This window comes from Hippocampus bargibanti, linkage group LG17 (genome assembly GCF_051943395.1).
Source record: "Hippocampus bargibanti isolate YZ-2025 linkage group LG17, ASM5194339v1, whole genome shotgun sequence".
Classification (NCBI taxonomy): Eukaryota; Metazoa; Chordata; class Actinopteri; order Syngnathiformes; family Syngnathidae; genus Hippocampus; species Hippocampus bargibanti.
In genome coordinates, this window is record NC_142750.1 from 14,045,084 (window position 1) to 14,070,916 (window position 25,833).

General features: G+C 45.3%; 5 protein-coding genes across 6 annotated transcripts; 3 read left to right on the top strand and 2 right to left on the bottom strand.

The window, feature by feature from the left end:
• Positions 1 to 364: 364 nt before the first annotated feature.
• Positions 365 to 5,994, top strand: poldip3 (polymerase (DNA-directed), delta interacting protein 3). 2 transcript variants are annotated; one of them, XM_089018831.1, is made up of 11 exons: positions 381 to 501; positions 1,118 to 1,218; positions 1,545 to 1,670; positions 1,785 to 1,972; positions 2,065 to 2,109; positions 3,526 to 3,603; positions 3,700 to 3,927; positions 4,120 to 4,197; positions 4,398 to 4,527; positions 4,641 to 4,707; positions 5,204 to 5,994. In XM_089018831.1, the coding sequence occupies exons 1-11, from the start codon at positions 434 to 436 to the stop codon at positions 5,415 to 5,417; spliced, it is 1,323 nt and encodes a 440-aa protein (XP_088874957.1). In that variant the 5' UTR covers positions 381 to 433; the 3' UTR covers positions 5,418 to 5,994. The 2 variants fall into 2 exon arrangements, with proteins under 2 accessions (XP_088874956.1, XP_088874957.1); XM_089018830.1 differs by having other exon boundaries at positions 365 to 501; positions 1,545 to 1,972.
• A 956-nt stretch (positions 5,995 to 6,950) lies between these two features.
• Positions 6,951 to 8,847, top strand: rrp7a (ribosomal RNA processing 7 homolog A). The gene is made up of 7 exons (XM_089018333.1): positions 6,951 to 7,076; positions 7,264 to 7,406; positions 7,506 to 7,631; positions 7,723 to 7,846; positions 7,945 to 8,042; positions 8,115 to 8,313; positions 8,697 to 8,847. The coding sequence occupies exons 1-7, from the start codon at positions 7,013 to 7,015 to the stop codon at positions 8,780 to 8,782; spliced, it is 840 nt and encodes a 279-aa protein (XP_088874459.1). The 5' UTR covers positions 6,951 to 7,012; the 3' UTR covers positions 8,783 to 8,847.
• A 151-nt stretch (positions 8,848 to 8,998) lies between these two features.
• LOC148885906 (zona pellucida sperm-binding protein 4-like) lies at positions 8,999 to 12,445 on the bottom strand. The gene is made up of 10 exons (XM_089018335.1): positions 12,182 to 12,445; positions 11,966 to 12,100; positions 10,987 to 11,162; positions 10,837 to 10,916; positions 10,630 to 10,763; positions 10,384 to 10,567; positions 10,168 to 10,306; positions 10,007 to 10,076; positions 9,344 to 9,478; positions 8,999 to 9,266 (listed from the first exon to the last, which is right to left on the bottom strand). Exons 1-10 carry the CDS (start codon positions 12,336 to 12,338, stop codon positions 9,112 to 9,114), a joined length of 1,365 nt encoding a protein of 454 aa, XP_088874461.1. The 5' UTR covers positions 12,339 to 12,445; the 3' UTR covers positions 8,999 to 9,111.
• A 1,480-nt stretch (positions 12,446 to 13,925) lies between these two features.
• On the top strand, positions 13,926 to 20,653 carry wbp2nl (WBP2 N-terminal like). The gene is made up of 8 exons (XM_089018334.1): positions 13,926 to 14,086; positions 14,624 to 14,732; positions 14,864 to 15,002; positions 15,173 to 15,265; positions 15,360 to 15,554; positions 15,860 to 15,973; positions 19,653 to 19,735; positions 19,824 to 20,653. The coding sequence occupies exons 1-8, from the start codon at positions 14,028 to 14,030 to the stop codon at positions 19,878 to 19,880; spliced, it is 849 nt and encodes a 282-aa protein (XP_088874460.1). The 5' UTR covers positions 13,926 to 14,027; the 3' UTR covers positions 19,881 to 20,653.
• Positions 20,654 to 20,802: 149 nt separating this feature from the next.
• Positions 20,803 to 23,860, bottom strand: LOC148885908 (heme-binding protein 1-like). Its single transcript, XM_089019348.1, is given in 6 exon segments — positions 20,803 to 21,491; positions 22,541 to 22,598; positions 22,601 to 22,711; positions 22,875 to 22,957; positions 22,959 to 23,070; positions 23,848 to 23,860. Coding segments are annotated over 6 exon segments (531 nt in total). The 3' UTR covers positions 20,803 to 21,337.
• Positions 23,861 to 25,833: the final 1,973 nt, after the last annotated feature.

Consider the following 25,833-nt stretch of genomic DNA (forward strand, 5'->3'; position numbering starts at 1 on the left):
TCGGTGAGGGTTGCAAAACTTGTGAATATGGCGTGCTGCGTCAAAAAGTCTTTTTCAACGGCTGATGTTTAACAACGCATTTGGGATGATTATCTACGTTTGTTGGCAACGTGTTCACAATGAAATGAGTTATAAGTTACTGCTTTAAATCGAATTCGTCAATGATATGGGCAAAGGCTCATGGGAAGAAAGACATAGCTTCGATATAAGAATAATCGATTGCAAATACGCTTGTACACTTGGGATGAAATTTTATATGTCGCATATTTTTGTGTGCATTTACACAGAATTATCCAGTGCAATATAAGTGTTAAACACACGCACACATTTTATGGTAAAAAAATAGTCAATTTAACATAAATTCCTTTTTGAACCAACAGAGCGTCCGTAACGATGTCAACTGTGGATGCGCAGTTTAATGTAGAGTGGCAAAATGGCGGACGTGTCTTTGGATGAAGTGATACGACAACGCGGAATAAACGTTAAGATGCCGGTGAAACGGTAACGAGACCGCTAAATTACTTTACGCCTGCTTAACGGTTGACAGTTGTACACGCTTCTTTTGCGCTAATACTGTTAACATATGAGCGGGTTGTCTTTGTGAGCTTGCTGTCCAATCGTGAACGCTTCTCGATTTAGCATTAGCTCGATGTTAGCCCATTCGCATTCAAATTCTGATTTCATTTAATCGGGAATGAGATTCGTTTGGGTCTCAGCCAAACAATGGTTATTGTCGATACTAATATATGTTAAATTGTGTTAATTATATGCCGGATTTTGAAAGCCTGACCCTGTCGTACACCTGATCATTTAGCACATTTGCTAATTGCAACAGCTACGTATTAAGCGTGTTCTCGTTGAAATACAGCACGTTATTTGAGAATACGTATCAATCAATCAATTTGCTCCATTAAATAATGTTCTATTTAATACAACACCTAACGGTGAATAACGGCACTATTTTGTGTCTCTGGAATTAACCTGGTACGGTCGAATAGCAAGGTTTGGTTATTTCTATTTCACCACCGAACGTCGTTATACCGGTTGTCGTGATTAAGAATGAATTTGTCTGATATTGCTGATCTAGTAACCGATTGTATTGCATCGCATACCACAGAACCATGTTTGGACGGGGTGCAGGAGGGGTTGGCAGGACTTTTGATGCCCGTCAAAGGATTGGCGTGGCTGATGCTCGGCAACGACTTGGAGGAGGAGCGGGTAAAAATTAATATCACACTAATATTAATCTGACCGTGCTCTGGAAATGTGGAGTTAGTGTGGTGATGCATTAACGAGGTTTGGAAGTAAACGTTCAGGAATTGCATCCCAACGTATTCACCACCAATCGAAACAATCATTAGAATGAGTTTCCCCCTGAGGAAGTAATAACCCCGGAATCTCCAACACAGTTTCTCCACCTTCTTCCCCACATTAAGCGGCTAAATCGGCCAAATTCAGACATTGCCCAATCTTTGTCCCGGATGTCTCTGTGAGGACCATTCGAAACATATGTCACAGCCCGTGTTTTGTCCCTCTTTTGACAGGTTTCCCATTGAAAGATGCGCGAGAAAAGCTCCTTCAGAAAGACGCTCGCTTTAAAATCCGTGGCTGGGGTGGAGGAGGAGTATCTGGAGGAGTAGTCCAGGATGCTCGTCAGATGATCAACTCCCGTAAACAGCAGCAGAATGTGTTCACTGTGCCTATACAGACCATCCAAAAGACAGCTGTGACACACCAACTGCCTGTCCCACAGATAAAGATCCAAGCTAACAACCACTTTGCAGGTGCGAACACGAGGCTGTTTTCCCAAAACGTGCAAGGACTGAGTGGGAGGAATGGCACAATCGGCCATCTTAATAAGGGAATCCCAGATGCTCGTGATAGGCTGAGCCTTAAGAGGAGCTTGAGTAGTAGTGGCCTGCAAAGCCAAGCGTCTACTCTATTGCCTCTAAAAATTACCAAGACCATCCAGGTAAGGAGAAAAGTCTGTGTATATTGGACGTCATATTTTGTCCTGCAGTTTTACCAGCCCATTTAAATCCATTGTCCAACCTCATTTTACAGCAACGCCCAGTGGGGGTACTTGGTGGGATGCGTCTACACTCACAGGTAAAAACAAAATCGAGCTTTTGGTATGTTTCACTGTTTCATTTTCGGATTACAGACGCTCCCCAACTTATGAACATTCGAGTTACAAAAAATAGTACCTATGAACATTTTTGCGGGTACAGTATGTCAAACCGGGAATACTGTAAGTTAGATTTTGTATTGCGCGCCTTTTTCCGTTCGAGCTCGCTTGCGATTGGCTGCGTACTGACTCTTCTTCTCGCACGCGCACGCACACACATTAGAGGTTTCAAGGACTGGATGTTTACGCGCCGGACACAAAGGCTGACCAATCAGCGCACGGCTATGCTGAAGTGTTGCTAACGTGTTCAGGCCCAGATCCGCCGAGCTCGCTTATGATTGGTTGCATAGAGTATGTGGGCGAGGAGCACATCCCTCTTCCCGGTGGACATGATGCATAATAAAAAGTAATGGCTGATAGTGCGTAATTTAGTAATTATGTGCGGACAACCGCCACCTCCGGACAAGTTGCGTCCATAATTTGTAAAGTCACCTCAAATGACTTCTACTGAGCGCATTTTACACAGATTCCACTGCACATCGCTACATTTTACCTTTTAAGACTTGTGCTGAATATTCATGGAAGTCTTGTTTTTGAGTTGGTGACGATCCCCTAAGTGACGTCACGGAGGGAACGCCCCCGACCGAGAAAGCGATACACAATGCATTTTGCGCTACTTTGTTTGGTCTGAAAATTTCGTGTTGATTGCGAAATTAGAAGGAAAACTGCATAAATAACGCGACGCTGAATGGTTGTGCGTCTCAGCCAATTGCGGTACCACGCATAAAGAAGGTGTAAGTTTACACAGATTTCCAGCAGACAAATCAGCCCATTTCAAATGGAGCTTGTGCGGCATCTTGTGCATTGTCTGGGCGCTACGTTGGAGTCCAGACGGCTCCAATTGATACGGAAGGACTTCTTTAATCGATTGAAAACATGTATGCTTTCCACTTCAGAACTATTTGAATGCTATTCATAACTGGATGAGTAACAAGAAAGCATCTGAAGCCATTGTTTTGGTTCTGGAGCAAGGCAGTGTGTGACGAATAGTGACGTCACGAACAAGGGGGCGGGACCTTCTGAAACTGGCCATTTCCGGTTTCATTTTGAAGTCGTTTTTGGACACTTGAAGTCATTTTGATTGGTGTTTTGCATTAGACTAAAATATCAGCTTGCATGTTTTCGGTATTTTAGATGCCGTAGAACGTGTTTCTGATGTCAGTTCGGAAAGAAACAAATGGTGTCGGTTGTCCTTTAAACATATATTCCATCGGAAATATAGCACTGAAGCAACTTAGGAACACATTCCCCATATGAAGGTATCTTGTTCGTAAGGTGGGGAGCGTCTCCAATGTTTTTCTCTGACTGTCAGATCAAAATGAATTTGTCTTCCGCAGCTCATCTCGAATGATCATGATTGTCCTCCAAGTAAACAAATGAAGATCACAACTTCAAACCATTTGCTACAGTCGCGGGTAAGAGTTGACATTGGATCCCGAGACAAGACACAAAGACTTTTTCTGATGACATCTCACTCACGTTTCAACTTTTCTCTTTGGGTCATGAAACAGGATGCTGCGGCGGGCTCCCCGTTTTCCATGTCGGCCCCAATCACCAAGGTTGTGAAAAATGACGCTTACTCAGCCCCTCGTCCCCCCGTAGCTGTCGCAGCTCCCCGGCCCGCCGCAAGCGCTACGGCCCCTCGGCCTCCCGCTGCAGCATTCAAGTCTGTTTCTAGGACTCTGCAGCAGAGCTCGACTCAACGCAGCCCGGCAGCGCCTCCTCCTCCTCCTCCCAAGGTAAACAAACAACCTTATTGCATCTAGTTTCTTGTAGTGGACGAGTACTCCTACGTGGCCGCATGCGCTTGTCAGAGCTTTGGTGCATGTTTGTTTTCACAGCCATTCAGAAAATAGAGGAAGTGCCGCCATTGACGTTTCGTGTACAAGTGACAGGCATTTTCATTGCATCTCTTTCTCTTTTTCTTAAAGCCTGTTATCAGCCCTTTGGAGGGAACAAAAATAACAGTGAATAACTTGCACCCCCGTGTCACAGAGGAAGATATTGTGGTGAGTAAATCCTGAAGGTTAACACCGAGTTGTCGACACGCTCGTGTCATGTCTCTCGACGTTCTTTATAAGGTATTGAAAATGTACATGCGCGAGCTTGAAATCAGAATTGTGAAAGCCCATCTTGATATTCAGTGAGTGCCCTCAACCCCCTTTGGACCTGCCGTGACTTCCACGTCCATTTATGTGTGCGTACGCAGGAGCTGTTCTGCGTCTGCGGCGCTTTGAAGCGAGCGCGCCTGGTGAAGGTAGGCGTCGCTGAAGTGGTATTTGTCCGCAAAGAGGATGCTGTCAGCGCATATAGGAAGTACAACAACCGCTGTCTGGATGGTGAGCGTTGAACAAGCCCGTTTTCTTGCATTTAACCAATTCAAAGTTGCTCGCTCATTTCGCCATGGAATATTTCCACCGATGCTGCTTTTGTCTCTCTCGTTCACTGTCAGGTCAGCCCATGAAGTGCAATATTCACATTCAGGGAAATGTCATTACTTCTGACCAGCCCATTCTCTTGTGAGTCGCATGGACTTTCTTCCTTATTCTGCCTGCGTATTTTCCATCGAACCCAGCTTAAGAACCAGTGCTGTAGAACATCAAAATAGCCTGGATTGACTGTGTAGTTACTGACAAGACAATAGAAAAGGTTGATTTATTTTATGCCCAAATACATTATTTGACTTGAATTCAAATTGTTTATGTATGTATGATTATTTTTATTGCTAATTTAGATATATAATGCTCCAATGAATGGGTTTGTGTTTATTTCAATCACTTCTGCAATGTAGTTAAATCAGGCCAATCAAATTTTGAATTTGGCTCCCTTTTCAGGCACAAAGGCTCCGCTTTTTAAATTTCCCCGATGCATCCGTTTTATGTATGGCAAGCCAAGGTGATTCCGACTGGCCAGGATGTTAAATATGGACAAGTGTTACTGCATAGGGAGAAAGTTTGAAGGAAAAAAAAAAAAAGACCTGAAATGACCCTCCCCCTCCCCCACTCATTCTTCCAGGCGACTCAGCGACACCCCGAGTGCAGGAAACGTGACCAAGAAAGATGGCCTTCCTCCCTCTCTGACACGTTCCGCAAGCCAGCGAACTTCCCAGCCGACCCCTGAGGTGGACCCTCAGACGATCCTGAAAGCTCTCTTTAAGTCCACCGCGCAGTCCTCCTCAAGCGCCGAGCCCCCAAACTCGCAGGCCACTGCCTTTCGTATCAAAATATAGCTTTTTGCGTGTACCTGTTGGCAAACGCGCCGTTGCGTCCTCTGTCATTTTCTTTTGGACACGTCTAAAAGTGAACTCTTGGGTTATAGGCAATACCCCATTTTTGATCATTCTCCTGGACGCCCAGTGTACTCCCGGCCGGGATTGACCAGTTGACGCTAATGACTGTGTGACACTATTGTTTTTGCGCTGCGTCTGTCTGCCTGCTCAGTTCATTGGGCTACTTCAGAAAATACACATCTGACCTATTTTATTTGAGAAGATAGAGCGCCTTCCTGATACGGGGTCTTTTAGACAGTTAAATAAAATAACCAGAGAGACAATGGTCCAAGACTGGTCCAAAATGTCTTTTGTTTGTAAACCGCGCCACCTCCAATTAGGTTTTTTTTCTTTTTTGGCATTGTGTGACATTCATCATTTTGATAATTGACTGGCTTTAATTTCTCGTTTCCTTGATTACATGTTACTCAATTTGTTTTATACTGTAAATGACCGTAGTCTTTTGCATAGTCTGTTTCAAAAAGCACGAGAGGTCAGTTCTTGTCCTAAAAATGTCATTAAAAAAATTAGCTTTGTAGAGATTGTCAAAACTTGTTTGTTTCCTAATTTTAGCGGGTGTTGCCCGATTATGTCCATTTTGTTTCAAAGAACACTCATCTTTGCAGCCTAGTGGACAGGTTACCAAGAACATTGTGATCGTGGGAATCTCATGGGTGAGTTTCAAACGCCGTGCTATATGCGCACCAAAAAAATTGCACAAACTGCTCAAGTAGTCAGTTAGAGGTGACAAAATATCACTCTTACATTTGGATGGATTGGGCAATTCAAACATCACATTTTATTTTATTTTCGAAGTGAAGTCCTCGTGTTACGCTTGAAAGCGCATTTTAACTGCTGGAATACAACACGGCAATATATATATAGAAATACCTCCATTAATATTACAATGAAGGACTTTACACTTGTACTTGTCGGAGGTCGACAATGTTCGATTTCCGACCGTCATCGAATGCAGCAGTAGGAACTTAACTTCGTATCGACTGAAGAAGCCTTTTTCAAAACTTCATCGTGGGACAGATGCCATTGATTAGGCTAAACGCCTGTATTGTTTTATCGTCGATTCGCCGTTGATGTCGTGTTTTTTTGTGTGTGTGAAAATAATTACTAAATGCACACCAGTCAACCTTGGCTAATAGCTGCCTTATGTATGATTACAATTTCCGTATAAAGGAGGAAACGCAGACAATTTACTGCGCGTGCGCACGTTATGCTTGAAGCAATCCTACCGTACGCATCGATATAAAGAATATGTACGATCGAGGATGACTTTTGCTGCAGCGTTAAGCGGTAGCATTGTCATTGGCGACCAGCACTTGGGACCAACTGTATTTTAGCCAAAATTGTCTTTGGAAGATCGGTTCACAATTCCTTTTCCGTATAAAAGTTGTAGTACTCCGTACATTATTTGAAATGACAGAGAAAAAAACGTATACAATACGGGGAAAATGTATACGTTGACCGGTACGCGAAATAGCACCGCCCCTGAAATTAAACACCACGTTGGTTTTACTTCCGTTGTGAAAGGTCACAACAAGATGGCTCCGTCCGGGCGCAACCATGCCAACTCCGAGCCTTGTGTTATTCCTGGAGGATTTACAGGTATTTAAATAATACTGTGATTAATTTAGCTTGTGGGATCCGTAGGATACCAACAAAGAAAACCACTTTCATCGTACTATAGATAAATTGAACATCCGATCTCCTTTTTCATGCGACCTAGGTACTAGCCCGTGGGCAAGGCTACTTTCTTGAAATAACGTTTTGACGGTTCTTCTCTCCCCTTCAGCGTTGTCCTTGAAGTTTAACTCTCACAGTAACTCTGAACACAAGATGTATGTGAAGGAGCACAAAGTTCGGGCGGAGAAAAGTTCCCACCGACCGCTCGACAGGACGTTGTTTGTTCTCAACATACCACCATACTGCTCAGAGGTACCAGCAGACACCGGAAGAGGCCTAGTCTTCCAATAATCGATACGCGCAGTGTATATGCAGCCCAAGTTTACCCCCAACATTCCGTTTGTCATCAAGGATGTCATCAAGGAATTGTTCTCAGCGTTCGGCTCTGTCAAGTCTGTGGAGTTGAGTGACCGCCCGGGCTCCCTCCTCCAGTCTGGGCCTAAACTATCAAGATTCTTCAAACCGGCTGAAAAACAGGTAGACGCGCGGTGTTTCAATTGAACAACGTGTGTACTATGATGTCATTCTCCTCGTTTCATGCCTGTTTTCTCTGCATTCTCTCATTCAGGCTTTCAAAGTTGGTTACCTTGTGTTCGATCACTCCTCCAGCATCGCAGCAGCGAAATCGCACCCCCACAATGCGCCTTTGGAGGTCGGCTCAACGCGGCGTCCGGTTCAGACCGGTGTACAAAGTGAGTCGCGTCGCGTCGCAGCATAAATTCCTCCGGGCTCAATATGGTATTGTGGTTTAAATGCCGTTTGTCTGACGCGCCCGCGTATGCCTCGGTAGAATGGATTCAACAGTACAAAGACTCCTTTGTTCAGCCAGAAACACTGCAAAATGCAGTCGATGAGTTCATGAAGAACTTTGACAAGATGAAAAAAGAAGTAAGTAGCATTCTGTTGCACACGAGGACCGCCGCTGCGTGAACTTAATGTATTGATTTTCATTTTTACCAGGAAGAGGAGCGCAAGAAGGAGGAGGAGGAGCGGCAAAAAGAGGACGAGGAGGGCTGGGTCAAAGTCAGCCGGGGCAACAAGGCTCGTCCCCATAGCGAGCTTGCCGACCAAAAGACTCTACAAAAGGAAATGAGGAAGAAAACGAGGAAGGAGCTTTTGAACTTTTACTCTTGGCAGCATAAAAACACACAGAAAGAACGTAAGTTGGCAACAGGCATCTGTTGACATTATTTTCTATGCACTCGGCCAAACACTATTTAATAAAAAAAACCTGCAATATTAGCCATCATTGGCTGCGGCCAATCACAGCTGACTTTTTTTTGCTCTGGGTTTGGTCATGTGACATTTTCAAGACGTGCCCTCGGGTATCGCGACACAATTTTCAGTCCGCAGCGAGTGTCAAAATGCTCGTAACGAAAGAACTGTACAATACATATTGATTTCTATAGCGCTTTGTCACAACATGGACAACTATCATATTCAGGAAAAACTGTAAAGTTAAAAAAAATCAGACGACATCACTGCTCTGCAGTTTGTTCTATTTGTTTGTTTATTCCATTTTCATTTTTTTTTTTTTTCCAGGTATTGCTGAACTAAGGAAAAAGTTTGAGGAGGACAAACAAAGAATAGCCCTCCTCAGGGCCCAAAGAAAGTTCAGACCCTATTAAAGCAACAGCCATTGTATGTCACCGCCTTGTTTCTCAATAAAAAAAATGTAATTTTGGGTAGCGTATATTCTTCTCATTATTATTTGAAGATTTACATTCTTCTCTGTCAGATATATTTTCGACAAATGTCAATGTTTGTATTCTCTGCTTTCAAAATGCGTTAGCGCTCCTCAAAGGAGACTTGAAAAGTGATGCTGACCCGAGAAAAAACGTTTGATTTCAGCTGCATTTCAAGTATACAGAAATACTAGCATCAAATGTCAACTTTGGGCTAATTGGACTCACAAGTACAAACTGGAATAAGGCCTTAGTGTGTGGTGAAATGTTTATTATAATATCACATCTTCCACTTGAGCCTCAGAACCTTGTCTTGCGCGTGGCTGGTGACGCTTCCTGTTGCTCAGACACCATAGCGCCGCCGCCACCAGCAGCAGCAGCACCGTTGCCCCGATGCCAGAAAGACCAAGTATGGCGCCTTTATACACTTAAAAAAAGGACAATGTTGTTGATCATCATTGATATCTTGGCATCTGGCGTCATCGTGACCCGAGTTGGACTCACTGGCGTTCTGCTGAACACATGGCTCAGCCTGCCTTTTTGTGCTATTCTGACGCAGCAGAAAAGGGCCCAAACCGACAAGCCGGTTCGAATAGGCTTCGAGGGAAGCCTCTCTTCTCAGTCTCTCGCCTTCGTGTGCTGAGAGGGCGACAAGAAGGGAAATATGTGTGCCTCCACGTCAATCTAATCTGCCGAGTCCATGCGGAATCGCTTTGCTTTGCTGCTGTGAAATGTAAATTTCTCCACTGTGAGACTAATAAAGGCATATCCAATCCAATCCAATTCTTCTGGCCCATGCGGTTCCAACTATTAGCGCTGAGAGCGCAACCCATCAGATGTCAAATCCTCCCTGGCGGAGGCAGCCCGAGGACCCTGCTGACATCGCGTTTTTGCATCCCGATTGGTTGGGCTGAAGACAACTTGTTGCGGCCAAGTTTGACGAGCAGACGCTAAATAATCCGCCATCGGGGGGTGAGTACGCTGAATTCTTTTCCATTTGTTTGCGCAGGGCTAAATATTGATTCTGCATCGCTCCTGATCTTTCAAATGCCTTGTCTTTTTTCTTGCGACAATTTTTCTAACTGTAGCAGCGGGAGTAAAAGACAAATTTGACTGAAGCTACCCATCCCTACTCTGTGGTGCAGGAAAGCCATATTCAGTACTCACAAACGATAGTGCAGCGTTGCATGCAGTCGTCGTCCTCCATGCAGAGGTCCACCCAACAAAAGAAGTAGATCTAATAAATGACACCGTAAAATAGTCCCATGAGGGTGGGAGTAAAGTTTCATTGCACTTAAGCAAAACGCGCGTGTACTTTAACGGCTTACTTCCTCAACACTCGGTCGGCCTTCTTGGACGAAGGCAAATGTCTTGACGTCAAATCTTCTGACTTGGGAATGAGAAGACGTTTGAGCCCGTTTGTCCACAAGGACTGAACTTTTAGAGTCGTCCAGGTGGTCGGGACATCTATCCGGGAGGGAGGGGCGAGGTGAAGTTAGCGACACTCCAACCCTCGCGGTTTTTCCACACCGCTCATCCTTTACCCATCGTAGAGAAGCGTCCACGTAGAGCGTCGCGATGCTGGGTAGGCAAAACAATCTCTGACGCGGAGGGAAAGCGCGGGATCCGGCGCCGGTTGCGTCAGAGAGATTTCCACGTACACGCTTTCGCGCAACTGCGATATCAGAGGAAGGCGGTCCTCGGGGAAGAAACTCGAAAACGACGCGTCTAAACGGGGAAGGAAAACGGTTTAGGTTTGTTGGAATTCAAACCGCTCCGCGTTTTCTTACCCGCGGCGATCCTCATCTGCACTTTGACGTTTCCCACGGCGACCGCGGGCGGCGGCCTGGTCGCAGTGTGGAGCGAATGCAGATTCGTAGCACGCCTGGCGGCCGCCGCGTCGTATTCGCAGTCGACCCGGAGACTATCGTGAACGAAAACAGTCATCGTGTGAGTCTATTTGCGCGCCGAATCGTCGAGGGTGCGATACAAATTACCTAAACGGAAAGTGCTTAGTTCTTCTCGCATCGGGCAGCTCCTCCACCTGCAATTCGTAGACGACCGCATCTCCCCTGACCTAAAAATCAGGCGAGGTTACCGAGTCGGCGAAATGACAGCCTTTTTTGGACTCAAGGAAAGCGGCCGACCTTTTTCTTAACCCCGCAATCCGTGACGTGAATCTTGAAGACGGCAACGTCTCGGGTGGTGAGCACAGGAACGCACACTGACCGATTCTTGACCGCGAGCCTTCTCGGGCGCATAGACGGCGGCTCCAGCTCGATTCTTTCGACAGCAAATACAAAGTGACCGTCCAAAGAGCAGGCTGCAAGAGATGCCCAAACGGGAAAGAGCACTTCTTTACACACAAAAATGGACAAAATCCGACTTCAACTGAGAGTTGGGATGGCGAAAGCAAAAAGCAATCGGTGGCGCCGCCCTACCCGCTTTCGACAACTTGCACACTGCACAAACCAAGACAAGGGCACGGAAAATCCTACTGTACCCTCCGCACCCTGCCCACCACCTTTTCCATATCAGGCAGGCGCTACCGATCCACGCGCACCAAATCCAGCAGACATTTAAACAGCTCCTTCCCCCGAGCCATTAACTCTCTAAAGCAGACATGTCCGTTCGGGCCTGGAGGGCCACTGTCCCGCCTCTTTTCCGGCACACCTGATTCAGATGATCAGCTCCTCAGCCAGCTCTGAAGCAACATTAACAGAAACCCGATGATTGAAATCAGACCAACTTTGGACACCCCTGCTCTAAACAGTCACCCAAATATAACTAACTATATCGTGCCTCTTTGCGGTTTTGCGCAACCCTGTGGAACAGCACCTCGTAATAATCATTGTAGCTCCAGCTCTGTATTCGCGTGAACCACTGTCTGCTTGATACTTTGCACATTGTCTCACAGTTGTTCCTGAGAGGTACCACTTACATTAAGGAATTCCATTAGATTAGCCTTTATGAGTGTCCTCCATACTTATTTGTCTTGTCCTTTTTTTCATGATGATACTAGTGCAGCGTGTTCTACCAGAGACAAATTCCTTGTGTGTTCTACACACTTGGCCAATAAAGATGATTGGGATTCATTGTAAAAAATACATTTCTCCAATTCTTTACAATTGAGTCTGTAGTAGCATGCTGAATCCGTGGAATTGTAGCAGCAGCCGTGATCAGCGCAGGAATCTGGCGACTGTCTTTGTGTCCCACATTTGACTCTGAGATCTTTGCGGATGGCACACTGCCCGTGCAATTCTGGAACAGATGGTTTTTTTCGGAACGCATTTTCACCAAACGGTTAACGGCGCCACTGCAGTTTTCAGGATTCGCACTCACCCGTTGGCGGCGGTGGCAGCCCCCCTGTGAGAGGACAGCTGATGTTGACCCGGAACCGTCGATCTTCTCCCACCAGCCGCACTTGCAGTGCGATGACCACTTTGCTGCCCTGAGGGTCCAAAGTCATCCACCTTATCCAAGTCATACATCCATTCATTCAAATGGCTACCCCAACAATCTTTAGCTGTTGGGGTAGCCATTTGAAATTATTTTTTTTTAACTATTAAATAAAATCCATACATGTTCAGTTTCAGAAATCATAAATCGGGAGATTTTTGTACTCGCGACTCTGCGGTGCGTGTTAAAACAATGTGAGCCTTACAAAAGTGTAAATTAGTAGTAAATAAAACACAAAGATGCTTTCATTGTGTATTTATACATTCAATTAGTATAAAAAAGTTTTGTTTTTTTACATTTTCTTTTGTTTCAACTTACAAATGAACTGTCTGTATTGTGTCAATGCAGTTGCTTTATAAAGTGAGTATTGTGGGCAAAATCGTGAATCTCCCGAACCAAATCGTGAGACTTAGCGTGTATGAAATTCACGACACAATGTTTGATATGCAAATGAGGTCATTTCAGGGAGCTGCTAAGTTTGAAATGTGGACATTTCCCCCTGCTATGTGACTTTGTTGAAATGCGCAAGTAGTGTTTGCATCATTCCGGACGACAGTGTGAAATTGTCTGACATCAGAGCAACTCGCCTTACCTTCACTTGAGCGTAGCAGCTGTCATAAGCGCTGAAGAAAACAAGACTCTGGTTGTTGTCTCTGCCCATTTTGACTCCACACGAGCTCTCGGACCGATGCGCTGTGAATGTGGCCCCTGACTTGTCTGACGTCAGGGTACGCATATTTTTTTTTAAGTAAAGCCAGTATCTTACCGGGCGTGGGATATGACAGTACAGACATATGGCAAAATCACCTTTTACACGAATATCACTGCTGACCTCGGAGCCAAATACAGCTTTTATTCCCCTTTTAGAGCAGCTGACTGTGGGCAAGGCATGATTTTGCTTCTCGGATGGCGTTGAGCCCTTTGCACGACACAGAGAAAGTTGAGCGTTGAAGGTCAAAATGCTGGAAATCAAAGAAAAGGTTGCAAAATGTAAATTCATCTCTATGTCGGCTTTTTTTTTTTTCGCTTGGCACACTTTTATCTCGGGGGTGTCCTCTAGTTGATGTGGCTAGGTATCACGTGACAAGCAATTAGCTTTAATTGATTAGAAGCCTGCCGGTGCCCACAGACAGACACAAAGCAATCCATCATTAAGCCCACGTGTGATGATGGCTGCCATTAGACGTCAAAAGAGCGCCACAGATCGAAAGATGTGTTAGTCAAAAACACACATTTAAAATAACCGGGAAAAAAAAAAAGTAATCGTGGCCATTGAAATAATTTATACAAAGAATATTAGTAAAATGAATTGACGTTATATTACATTTTATTGAGTTGTTGATGAATTAATCATTTACGTATATTGAATAAAACAAGCCACTGTTCCACTGCATAAATAACTAACCATTTTTTATTTGAAATCGTAATTATCGATAGTTTGTAGATAGATTTTATTTTTTATTACTATTTAGATAATGAAAATAATCCGTTTGTTTGCCGTTTATATTGAGAATCCAACGTAAGTTTTGTGCTCTTCGGGTTTGAGAAATGGACTTTGAAACTAAAAGTAACGGGAAGTGACGTGTTTTCCAGCTGCTATCATGACGTAACGCGTGTGACGTTGGTGCCATTTCTGGTGAGTGTCGCACAAACAAACTCCAAACACCGCCAGCCAACCCAACCCAACGCCAGCCCAACGCTACACGACACTACACGGCACTACACGGCCATGGCGTTGAACACAAATCACTCACAAAACGGCGGAGTGGTGATTAACAACGGAGAGAGGTATGAATTTTGTTTTTTATTGTGGCCTTGTTCATACGATTTGAAAATTAGACTATTTGTATGTCTTGTTTGGTTTTGTTTTCCCAATCGAGCTTAGTGGCCTGCTTTAGCTTGAGCACATTTGAGCTAAAGCAGCTTTACCGCTGAGAGCGCTCAGGTGATTCTTCAAAACGCTGTTTTCATCGATTTTCCAAAAGAACTTGCTCTGTCGCGGAAGCTCATCTTCGGTAAAAGGTTGGCGATTAAGCCAACTTTCAAAACAGGAAGCCACCGATGTTGACACCGATCGTCATATTTGGCATGTTGACATATGCGTGTCAAAGACGTATGAAGGTGTCAAACGTGAGAAATACACATTTCGTGATGTACTTAGTATTTTTCATTCCAAGAGACGTAAATGTATGCTTTAGCTAAACAGCGCCACAGCCTTCGCGTACTAAGCTAAATAAGGCCAGTGACGTTAAACATCCAAAGGTGGTCATCTTGACCACAAAGTTTAATTTATTTCAAGATTTCGACTTTGTATTTCCTCTCCAGTGTCTTAAGGGAATGTAAGAATGTGGAGCTGTCGTTCAGTGACGTCGCTTGTAAAACCGAGCTACTGAAGGGGACCAAGAAAGGCACCGTGTACCTCACACCATACAGGGTAGGACCCACTTGACTTTATTTGCGTCAGTTGTTGTCATTTGCTCTAATTTTCTTTGTGTGATTGACCTAACTCTTCTCGTGTGCCGTCACGGACTCTCTTTTTTACTGGGTGTGTTCCTCCTGGGTTAGATGGTGTTTGTGTCCAGTAATACAAAGGATTCCTTGGGTTCTGCCATGTTCCCCTATTATCTGATGAAGGGCTGCAGCATCGAGCAGCCCGTGTTTGCCGCCAACTACATTAAAGGGACAGTGTCGGCTGAGCCGGGCGGTAGGTGTCCTGTTTTTACTTTGCGATGAGCACGCCGCACTTCTTCTCCACATTATGTTTAGTACCGTCGAAAGACCATCTTGGGAATAGGCGGATAGGTTTGATGTGGAATTTTGCTTGCGCGGATCCTTCGCATGTATCGACTGAGAGATTGTGTTGTCTCGCGCAAGGCGGCTGGGAGGGTGGAGCCCATTTCAAGATGTCATTCCCCGGCGGAGGAGCCATCGAGCTGGGCCAGCATCTCTTCAATCTGGCCACAAACGGTTTCCTCACAACTTCCCGTTGCCGCAATGTTCCGTCAGCGCACCGCGGCCGTGGAATTCATTGCAAAGCGGCTGTTGCCGTATTGTCTTACAGCTTCTCGGGGAGCCCCCGCCCAGAACGGCGGCGCGCCGCATCACGCCTACCCTTCTCCCGGAATGATGAACGGCTACGGCGCGCCGCCGCCGCAAGTTTATCCTTACGCACCCACTGCGCAGCAGAATGGATTCTACCCGCCCGCCCCGGCTCCCGCTGGCAACGTGGGGTACCCTTATCCGGCAACTGCTCCAGGTGGGCAATGCCGTCGAGCGCGAAAGACACGCGGCGAAGTTGTTATTGTTGTTTGTGAGAGAGTCGCGATTTGACCGTTGTAATTGTTGGTCGTTGCAATGAAATCCAGTCATTGCCGCTCAGTACAATTAATGAGGCTGTTGTGTCGACGGTAAGAAATAAGAAAAGAGTCAGTTTGTTTTCTACAGTCTTTATTGCTTCTTCTGAAGGCAGGCCAACGATTGATTGCTTACTGCAAAGAGAGCAAGCGGCCCGTCAAGCTAAATGACCATTTGTGACTTTGAAGACTTCCTTTGGCGTTCCAGGAAGGTACCCGTACCCATCGGGCTCTGACTACGTGGCCCCGCCTCCCCCGTATCCAGGGCCACCTCAAAACTGGGCCGCACCCCCTCAGGCTTGGACAGCTCTGCCGCCTCCAGGTCTGAACCCCCCCCCTTTTCCCGGCCCCCCGCCTACCCCACTGCCTCCGGTCCGCTTCCACGTCGGCGTCATTGCACACGTCAGATGTGCAAAGTGAATCACTTAAGATCACGCCATAGGACAAAAAAAAAAGCGGGGGCGCTCTCATGAGGTCTCATGCGCCGCCATTCAATGCAATTGACTTCATTGGTGCCATGATGGCGGCTAAACATTACTTTGGAGTCGAAAATGTTTCCCACTTTATTTCAATGCACTTCATGCACCAAAGTACTGTATTTTCCGATGTATAAGGCGCACCCCCCAGGGAGGGGTGTATTTTCAAGGTTTTTTTTTCATCTATAAGGCGCAACAGACTAAGACGGAGCTTCAATAAATGAAAAAAAGTTTTCCAAATGCAATGGATAAATATCTGAAAAGTTTCCAAATATAAGGCACACCACATTATAAGGTGCTACAGTAGAGGCTGGGCTTCCGCACTACTTTTTCCACGGGGCAAAATGGAGTCTGTGGCTGCTGACAGTAATAGCGAGACCTGTTGTGGCTCAATATTACTTGGCATATAAGGCGCACCTGCCGATGAGGTGCACGGTCATCTTTTCAAAAAAATCAATGCTTTTAGTTGCGCCCCATCACCGTAAAATACGTTCATACAAATCAAACTGTTAATAATTTTGTGCCTCATGATACATTATTTACATCATGCTTTTGTACGTCTGTGTAGGCTCTCAGTCGTACAGGAGTGGTCCATCGATGAGAAGGTTTCTTCGGCCGTCATCTGTACTTTTTGAAGGTGTCGGACGTTTCGCCTCCTATCCAAGAGGCTTCGTCAGCTAACTAAAGTCTGACTGGTCATATCTGCCCTATTTATATATCCCTAATGTCCAGGCATGGCGGCGCCGGACACAGCTATGATAGGTCCCTACTCTCAGGTTGGGGGGAGCAGAGGACCACTCCCTGTGGCCCCACTGATTGTTCCTACATTCCTGACTAACGACTGGCCTGTTTGCCCCACTCCCACCGGTATCACCTCATCAGCATTACGAATGCACAGTGCTTTTCAACGCATTGTATTATGAAGACAAAATAAATAGGTTAGTCAGTGATTCTAACACGTATGAGCAACTAAAAAGGGACCCTTCCAATAGATACAAGAAAGAAATGATAGACTGTCTCCAAAAGTTAGAGAAAGCAAAACATAGACAGATGTATTTTAGATTATACCCAGGGGAGGCCACGCCATGTATCTATGGCCTGCCAAAAATACATAAAGAAGGGTTCCCCCTCAGACCCATTGTTTGTAGCATTGACTCCTCTACATACAATGTAGCCAAATATTTAAAAACTATCTCAGCTCCGTTGGTTGGTAACACAGAATATCACGGAGAGAACACCACAGGGTTTGTAGAGAGGATCAAAGACCTCATATTGGAACCTGAGGAAACATTGGCATCTTATGATGTGACTTCTCTCTTGCCATCTGTCCCAACCCCAGCAGCAGTCTCAGTGGTGAGGACGAGACTGCTGGCGGACGTTTCTCTGCAATAAAGAACCAAACTTAAAGCGGACCACATCTGCCAATTATTGGAAATCTGCCTTCATACTACGTATTTTCAATGTCGGGAGAAATTTTATAAACAAATTCATGGTTGTGCTATGGGCTCACCAGTTTCACCCATAGTGGCTAATCTTTACATGGAGAAATTAGATGGAGAAACAGGCCCTCACATCCTTCCCGGGGACAAAACCTAGACACTGGTTTAGATATGTGGACGATACTTTTGTCATAATTAAAAAACAAGAAATTCAATCCTTCACAGATCACCTCAACTCTGTAGACATCAACATTAAATTTACTCGTGAGGACATTAAAGAGAACCAACTCGCCTTCTTGGATTGTAAAGTAATTCTAAAAGAGGACAGAGCGCTAAAAACAGAAGTCTTTAGGAAGGCTACGCACACTGACCAATACTTGCTTTTCGATTCTAACCAGCCTTTACAACACAAACTAGGAGTTATCAGAACCCTCCAGCATAGGGCTAAACTAATACCAACAAGTGTTTGAAGGTAGAGAAAAAGAGTCAAAACATATCAGGAGAGCACTCACTAACTGTGGGTACCCTGAGTGGTCATTTAACAAATGTCAGAAAGAAAGAATAGCGAACGAAACCAATAATTCTCAAGATTCAAAAAGGAGAGGAGTAGCAGTACCGTACATTGCAGGAGTTTCTGAAAAACAACAAAGAGTCCTTTGGCAACACAAAATTCCTACTTATTTCAAACCGATAAACACGTTAAGGCAAAAATTAGTGCATCCAAAAAATAGGCTGGCAAATGAAAAACAAAGTCATGTAGTTTATTCAATACTCTGTAAGAATAAAAATTGTAAAGAGCAGTACATTGGGGAGACTCAACAAATTCTCAAAAAAAAAGACTTTATCAACATCGCAGAGATAATACAAGTGGGCCTCAATCGGCAGTACATTTGCACCTAAAAGCTAGCAAGCACTCATTTGACGACAATGAGGTTGAAATCTCAGCGAAAGAACATAGATGGTTTGAAAGGGGAGGAAAAGGATCGTTCATACAATAGCCTGCTTAGGCAAAACAGGTTAGGCAACATTCGTAATGCTGATGAGGTGATACCGGTGGGAGTGGGGCAAACAGGCCAGTCGTTAGTCAGGAATGTAGGAACAATCAGTGGGGCCACAGGAAGTGGTCCTCTGCTCCCCCCAACCTGAGAGTAGACACCTATCATAGCTGTGTCCGGTGCCGCCATGTCTGGACATTAGGGATATATAAATAGGGCCGATGCGACCATTCAGACTTTAGTTGGCTGACGAAGCCTCTTGGATAGGAGGCGAAACGTCCGAAACCTTCAAAATTGTACAGATGACGGCTGAAGAAACCTTCTCATCGATAGTGCTTTTGTAATGGCTATGGTTCACCAGATAGCTCAGAAAAGATGGTACTTATGTAGTTGTATTAAGTTCATCCTGTCTACTTGATATCTCATTTAAACCAGATTCTTTTCTTCCAGACAGTGTATTGTAGGTGTTCAAATAGCTGACATGTTTCGGCGTATACCTCCGCCTTCGGAACTATACGCCGAAACATGTCAGGTAATTGAACACCTCAAATACATCGTCTGTCTACTTCTGATGGTGTCGTGGCTGCTGACAGTAGTTGTGAGAGCTGTTGTGACTCAATATGACTTCCCATACAAGGCGCGCCTGCCTGCGTATAAGGCGCAGGGTCATCTTTTGAGGAAAATCGAGGCTTTTGGGTGCATCTTCTAGTCTTTCAGGACTGGATTCAGATGGGTCGGGATGAGAGAGTGAGGCAGACTCTCATTCACTTGAATCAAACTCAGGCACAAGTCATCTGCACCGCATAGTGAAGATGGTCATCTCTTGTCAAAGAGGACGAACACCATACATACATACATACATACATACATACATACATACATACATACATACATACATACATACCTACCTACCTACCTACCTACCTACCTACATACATACATACATACATACATACATACACCGGAAAATACGGTCCTCCTTTTATTCCTTTTGTCCGAGAACCAAAGCAAGCATCTGTTGTCACGGGTAAAAATGTATCAGGTGTTGAGCGTCGGCCTCGTCTTCCCTTGATGCTTTGTTTTTCTTTCAGGGCCAGGTAACGCCAAAGCTGCGGAAGCAGCGGGCAATGCCTACTACAACCCCAACAACCCGCACAATGTCTACATGCCCACGGTAAGCTAGATTTCCTTGATTGCAGCCATTGCGGTTGTTTTGGCCCCGCTAGACGACGACGTCTGCCATTGTTTGTCTTCCCCTGAAGGAGCTGCCTCCTCCGTATGCACCGTACCCAAACGCACCCCAAAAGAAAACCAACTGAGGCGCGGGCGCTTACTCCTTATCTTGTGACGGATCCCCATTGCCATTGAGGGCCTCTTACAAAACACTGAGTTTCGCCTTTCCCCACAGAATCTATTTAGCTCGGTATAACAATTTAGTCAGCACGTTATAAGCAGCAGTTTGCAGCCGAAAGGAGGCGGTTGGATGTTGAATGTCCTTTTTTCATGACCCATCTGTTTGGCCACACACTTTCTCGGAGCTTTTGAACAACAATGAAAATTAGCGGTGTCGTTTACAGTGTCCGCCTTGGCCCCCCTTACCCTCCATACTGAATCTTATGAATCGTATCCAACAGCAGAAGTGGCTTGAATATATTTTAGTTGTGTGCTCTCGACCTCGATCCTTCCTGATTGTCATTGCTAATATCTTGACTCAATGTCAGACTATCTGGCTCCCAAATCATTGCACCCCCCCCCCCTCCTTCTATTCGTTGAAACGTTAGGTGTGCAATATTCCCTCCCGGGTGCCAGTGGCTGTTTTCTTATCCCGTATGGCGAGCTGAAACCTTCCTTGTAATTGGGTCACGATGCAGTTAGCGGCTTTCAACATTTCAACATTCAGATCGCAGCATTGTTTGGCCTCTTGCTGAAACTCCGGAGGGCTAATTGTTTTTGAGCCCTATTTCCAGATCTTTGCGCTTTTCCTTAAGCGTGGATCGACATTTGCTTTAATCATATCCTATTGAGAAGTGAATAAAGCTTGGCTGAATTTACTTGAACTCAGATCTAATAAATTTGTCATTTATTGATTATACGACTTGCCTTGGCAGTGTTTTGTTTGATGTGATTTTTATTTATCCACATTTTTTTTCCATGTGATTTGGTTCATGAGAATTACTGCGTAAAAAAAGCTTTGAATCACTCCATTTCACAATCCATCAAAGCTTTTAATCGCCTAACAGAATAATGTAGTCATAAAATGTCCTTTTTTTTTTAAAGAAGTCAAGCATCGACCCAAGTCGGGCTACTTGAGCAATACGTTTATCATTTATTTTGGGACAGAGACATAAACCCTTCGGCTTGCCGCGGATGTCGCGCTGCGGTCACATATTCGGGGATGTCATTCAAAACAGAACCTCCACAACAACGTGAAACGATTGAACCAAAATTTGGACTGTGGCAAAGTGGCATGATCGGTGATCACAATACAAATGAGTTAACCGTATCGGAAACGAGGCTTCATGGGCGGCCGTTCCGTTTATAGCCAGTTCCCGGATTGAAAATGATGGTTTAGCTCCATTCCTAGCCGTAGCGAATCCGAAACCAAAACATACTGGATGTTTTTTGTGCATACGACGGCACTACTTTTTGTTCGTATCGTAAGGGACGTTTAGTTGTCAAGAGACAAACAATACCTAAGTTGCACGAGTGTCCGTTTGGGGGAGTGTCGGCGAAGCGGTCGGTGTGGGAAAGAAGCCGAGATGGCGCAAACGGGCGCCTACGGCTCCTCCTGCGTGAACCGCACCTCGTTGCGGTCGTAAGTGCAACAGAAGTATCGCTTGCGCTGGACTGGGGCCGTCTCGCCAAGCGTGCGTGTCAAACGGGAGGCCTCTGCGCGCTACTCGCTCTCACCTGCAAAACCTCCAAATTGCCTTTGTCCAGAAACAAAAAAAAAAATCACAGTTTGGATCGCCGTGACGTTTAGTCAGATACATGGCGGGTGAGGCCCAGCTCGCAAGCCCGCCCGCCCGCCCGCCCACCGCTCGCTGCTCAAATTATTTTCATCTACTTTCAACTCATTCGCTGCCGTCCCCAAATTTATTCGCAAATTGAAAAGTGACGTGGAGTGAGTGCCATTCACGCATTTTTTTGGGTTTTGGTTTTTCTTGCGGGGGTGCCGATAAAGCGCTGGTTTGACCTCCGGCAATGTTTTTCCCTTCCGTGAGGGGGCAGCATTTGCCTTTTGTCCTGGTTAGCGCTTTGTTACACCTTCACTTGTTAAAGTGCTACGTATATCAATCAATATGTATGCGCTGTATTTTTTACAGCTGCCCCATTTCAAGCTCAGATAACTCCAGACCCATATATCTTAGGAATTAACTTTTTTTCTGATGAAAGAAGAGAGTCTACAGTTTCTAACGCTGTATGTATGTATGTAATGTTTATGTTGTCCCAATACTCAATATTCTGTCCGTCCATTCATTTTCCACTCGCTTTACCCTCATTAGGGCTATGGGGCGTGCTGGAGCCTATCCCAGCCCAGGGGGACACCCTGATTGGTTGCCAGCCAATCACAGGGCACACAGAGACAAACGAGCATTAACTCACACCCTCGCGCCTCCGGACAATTTAGAGTGAGTGTTCAATCAACCTGCCGTGCGTGTTTTTTTTGGAATGCGGGAGGAAACCCGGGGAAAACCCACGCGGGCCCGGGGACTACATGCAAACTCCACGCAGGGAGGCCGGACCGGGTCTTGAACTCACGACCACCGCACCGTGAAGCCGACGCGCTAACCGCGCCACTGCCGTGCCGCCCTCGATATTGTGTGGATTTGAGTGGAAATGACCAAACCGGCACGAGAGAGGACACATTTTTTGCACGTCGTCTGCCAGTGAATGAGCTCATTTATTTTCCAATCAAGCACATTTCAATGCCCTTCATGATGTGTCGCCACGTGAAATATAAGTGGCAGACACTCACAGTGTATAGACAGTCATGCCGGGCCGCTCCTCGACCCGAACGGTGCTGTCGGTGGGCTGTGCCGGTATATGGTCGGGATGCGGATGGCGACCGCCAGACGACGGGACAGAACGCCGTCGTTCCGAGGGTAGACGGCGATGACGGTCGGCGCCGCCGTACCCGTCGCCTCACCTTGTTGAAATAACAGAACAATAGATTACACGCACGGGGAACGTTTCCTTTTCAATAACACGACAAGCATTTTTTCCCCCCGGGAAAAACTAGATCCATAGAGCGGCGCAAAATTCTAACTGGCACAACCGGCATGACGACAAAGCGCTCTGAGGTCTGCTGCCTTGTTCGTTACGTCCGCCGACGTACATGAGCAGCTTCCTCACGAGCTCGCCCGTCACCTGGTCATAAGCGCGTCCCTCAGAGAAATGAGTATTTGGCGGCGGCGTAACGGCGGACCTCAAAGCTCACACCATCCTCGGGAGAATCAGAGAAAATGTCCAACTTTTTCTCTCCCTCGCCAACTCTTGCAGGATGCCCTCCTCGCCGCAAATACCCACATTTTTTTCCCCAAAGCTAGCATCATCATCATCATCATCATCCATTTCATTTATAAGCGCCTTTCAAAACTCAAATCGCTTTACAGTACTGTCACATTGATCAAACATACAGCACAATTAGAATAAACTATTTAACATGAAATACTTGACATGACTTTTGACTGTGCGTTTATTATATAGCATATATTCTGGCGCATAAGGCGCACCGCACTATAAGGCGCACGCACCTTCAATGAATGACATGTTTAAAAAAGTTTCCATATACGTATATGGCCCAGCACTTTCTAAGAGACTACAGTACAGGCTGGTGTTCTGGACGACTTCTTCCACAGGGGGGTGAAATGGAGTCGGTCGGTGGTCGTTGCCAGACCTGCTGTGGCTCAATATTACTTCACATACAAGGCCCAGAGTCGTCTTTTGAAGAGAAACAAGGATTTTGGCTGCTCTGGATACAGCGGAAAATACGTATAAATCAGACGCTTTCATGATTTTGTGGCTAATGATGCAATAGGTTATTTATACGGTGCTTTCGTAAGGTCTACGGTGCGCCAGATGGCCCATAAAAATGTCATTAATGGTTTCAAATGAGTTGCTTTGCCCTTCCGTTGCAATTCAGCCATGACTCAGCAAACATCGCTCGGTGAGTCATTCATTGAAGTTGACACGTGTCAAAGCGTTTCAGTTGACAAAAGCGTTGCATTATTTGTACAATAATCTTGGTTTTGTGCTTGAAGGTTTACTTTTGGAAGCGATCACTTTTGAGGTACATTAGGGGTATTTTAATTTCCGTCAAGTGCCCAAAAGGCTGAAATTTGACCCAACAAAGGAGGTTTTTTTTCTGGATGAGTGCATTCATGAGGTTAATGGGCATGCTGCAGGGGCCGTTGCACTTCAAAGGTCGACTCTGCGTACGATTTTTGTCTGCACAATTACACATACATACGTGCTTGCGCCAAACAGGATAAAAACACAGACGGGGACAACACATTTTGCACTGATGGGATTTAACGTCTCCCGCCGCGGGTTCACTCGGGCTACACGTTATAATAGGCCCGAGATACACAAAGTTACGTAACGCGGGCAACCGTCTTTCCATTTGATTTAGAGAGCAGCCACACAGCTCCGACCGCTAGGCCGTAACCTGAATGCGTTTTGAGGGGGTTCTGGTCACGTATGGGGCTCCGTTATCCATTTCTGTGATTATACACACGGTAAATCACTCAAGTGTTTTTCCGAAGGGTGCCACTGTAGCAATGGAAAGGTTGTTTTGAACAATAATCATTCTGAAAAGAACGTTGACCCCAATACGTCATAGACTAAAGCGCAAACCGCGATACGACCAGTTAGACTTTAGTTGGCTGACGAAGCCTCTTGGATAGGAGGCGAAACGTCCGAAACCTTCACATTTGTACAGATGACGGCTGAAGAAACCTTCTCATCGTAGTTGTATGAGGTAAATGCTAAAAATAGACATATACGTACGTATACATATTCGTCACGTTCCCTCTCAACAAAAAGGAAAAAAAGACGACTCCTATGTAGGACCTTGAATGTAGAGCAATTTGCTGCCTTCCAATCTTCGACAAAAAATTTTTATGAACCAAGCTACGGTCGGGATCGTATTTTATTAGTGTCCAGCGGGTGGCGCAGGCGTTCCCTGTTTTCCTGCTACCAACCTGTCCGGCATCACAATACAGTAAAGTCTCGTTATATCGATATCGGTTATAACGATAGTACCGCTTATTACGATATTATTTTCATTTCCCTTGCACATTTCTAGTCTTTTTATGTATAATTAGTACCGTTTAGTACGATACCCGGTTGTTACGATAATCCGGTTATTACGGTGCTCCTTTTCATCCCCCGCCGGCCATTTTTGTTGTTTACATCGATATATCCGTCGCGCCATTGGTCAACTTGGTCACGTGTCTTGTTACGTGAGCAGCTCTCCCGAGCAGACGCCATTTTCAGACGGCAGCTCATGTGTATCAGACGTATTCAGCCACTCTCGAACGTCACGTAAGTTATGTAAACGTTGCAGTTTTGGTTTTTCATCCATGTACAGTATTTAATTGTGTTGCATCCAGATATCTTTATTGTTTGCAACAATCACTGTTTTTCATATGATTGTACATGCTGGCGTTCGTGGCTTCGTGTGAATAGAACTTGACGATTTAGCATTGGTTGGTTGCATTTTTGAAAGGAAATAGTCATTAAAAAGTGTAAAGACGTTTTTATTTTATGCACAACTTGATTTTTCACTTCACTACTGTACAAAAAACATGTTAGATACGCAATCCATAATGATGGCCATAACAAAGATGCCGCATTTCAGGATCGGGTATATCAGTGGATATTTTTCGGATTCCCTTGCGTATCGATATAACGAGACTTTACTGTAATTGGGACTCTTAACAGTGGCGAGCCGTGCAATTTGTCGCTAGGCCTTCAGTCTGAATGTGATTTTAGTCCACTAGAGGGTACCGTTAGCCAGGTAACAGACCTATCTTCATAATCATCATCATGTAATACATTTCATTTATAAGCCCCTTTCAAAATTGTCAAGGACACTTTCCCGTCACTAGTTACTATGTCCATTTTTTCCGTCTTGAAAATGACTTTAACAGTAAATCTGACAGCAAATCCATTTGTTCTTCTCCTTCAGCAATTGTGGGTTGACTAAAGCGCTATTAAATCGACGCAACAATGTATTTACTTATGCAGCTTGCTGCCGATACAGTG

Excerpts from the sequence above, each read along its gene's own strand:
- poldip3 (XM_089018830.1), top strand. The coding sequence starts at position 434 with ATGGCGGACGTGTCTTTGGATGAAGTGATACGACAACGCGGAATAAAC. Across the intron at positions 3,604-3,699 it reads ACCATTTGCTACAGTCGCGG|GATGCTGCGGCGGGCTCCCC; the intron begins GTAAGAGTTGAC and ends GTCATGAAACAG. Across the intron at positions 4,528-4,640 it reads CAACAACCGCTGTCTGGATG|GTCAGCCCATGAAGTGCAAT; the intron begins GTGAGCGTTGAA and ends GTTCACTGTCAG.
- rrp7a (XM_089018333.1), top strand. The coding sequence starts at position 7,013 with ATGGCTCCGTCCGGGCGCAACCATGCCAACTCCGAGCCTTGTGTTATT. Across the intron at positions 7,077-7,263 it reads TATTCCTGGAGGATTTACAG|CGTTGTCCTTGAAGTTTAAC; the intron begins GTATTTAAATAA and ends TCTCCCCTTCAG. Across the intron at positions 7,847-7,944 it reads GGTTCAGACCGGTGTACAAA|AATGGATTCAACAGTACAAA; the intron begins GTGAGTCGCGTC and ends ATGCCTCGGTAG.
- LOC148885906 (XM_089018335.1), bottom strand. The coding sequence starts at position 12,338 with ATGAATGGATGTATGACTTGGATAAGGTGGATGACTTTGGACCCTCAG. Across the intron at positions 10,917-10,986 it reads ATTGCGGGGTTAAGAAAAAG|GTCAGGGGAGATGCGGTCGT; the intron begins GTCGGCCGCTTT and ends CCTGATTTTTAG. Across the intron at positions 10,077-10,167 it reads GCCGACCGAGTGTTGAGGAA|ATCTACTTCTTTTGTTGGGT; the intron begins GTAAGCCGTTAA and ends GTCATTTATTAG.
- wbp2nl (XM_089018334.1), top strand. The coding sequence starts at position 14,028 with ATGGCGTTGAACACAAATCACTCACAAAACGGCGGAGTGGTGATTAAC. Across the intron at positions 15,003-15,172 it reads AGTGTCGGCTGAGCCGGGCG|GCGGCTGGGAGGGTGGAGCC; the intron begins GTAGGTGTCCTG and ends GTCTCGCGCAAG. Across the intron at positions 19,736-19,823 it reads ACAATGTCTACATGCCCACG|GAGCTGCCTCCTCCGTATGC; the intron begins GTAAGCTAGATT and ends CTTCCCCTGAAG.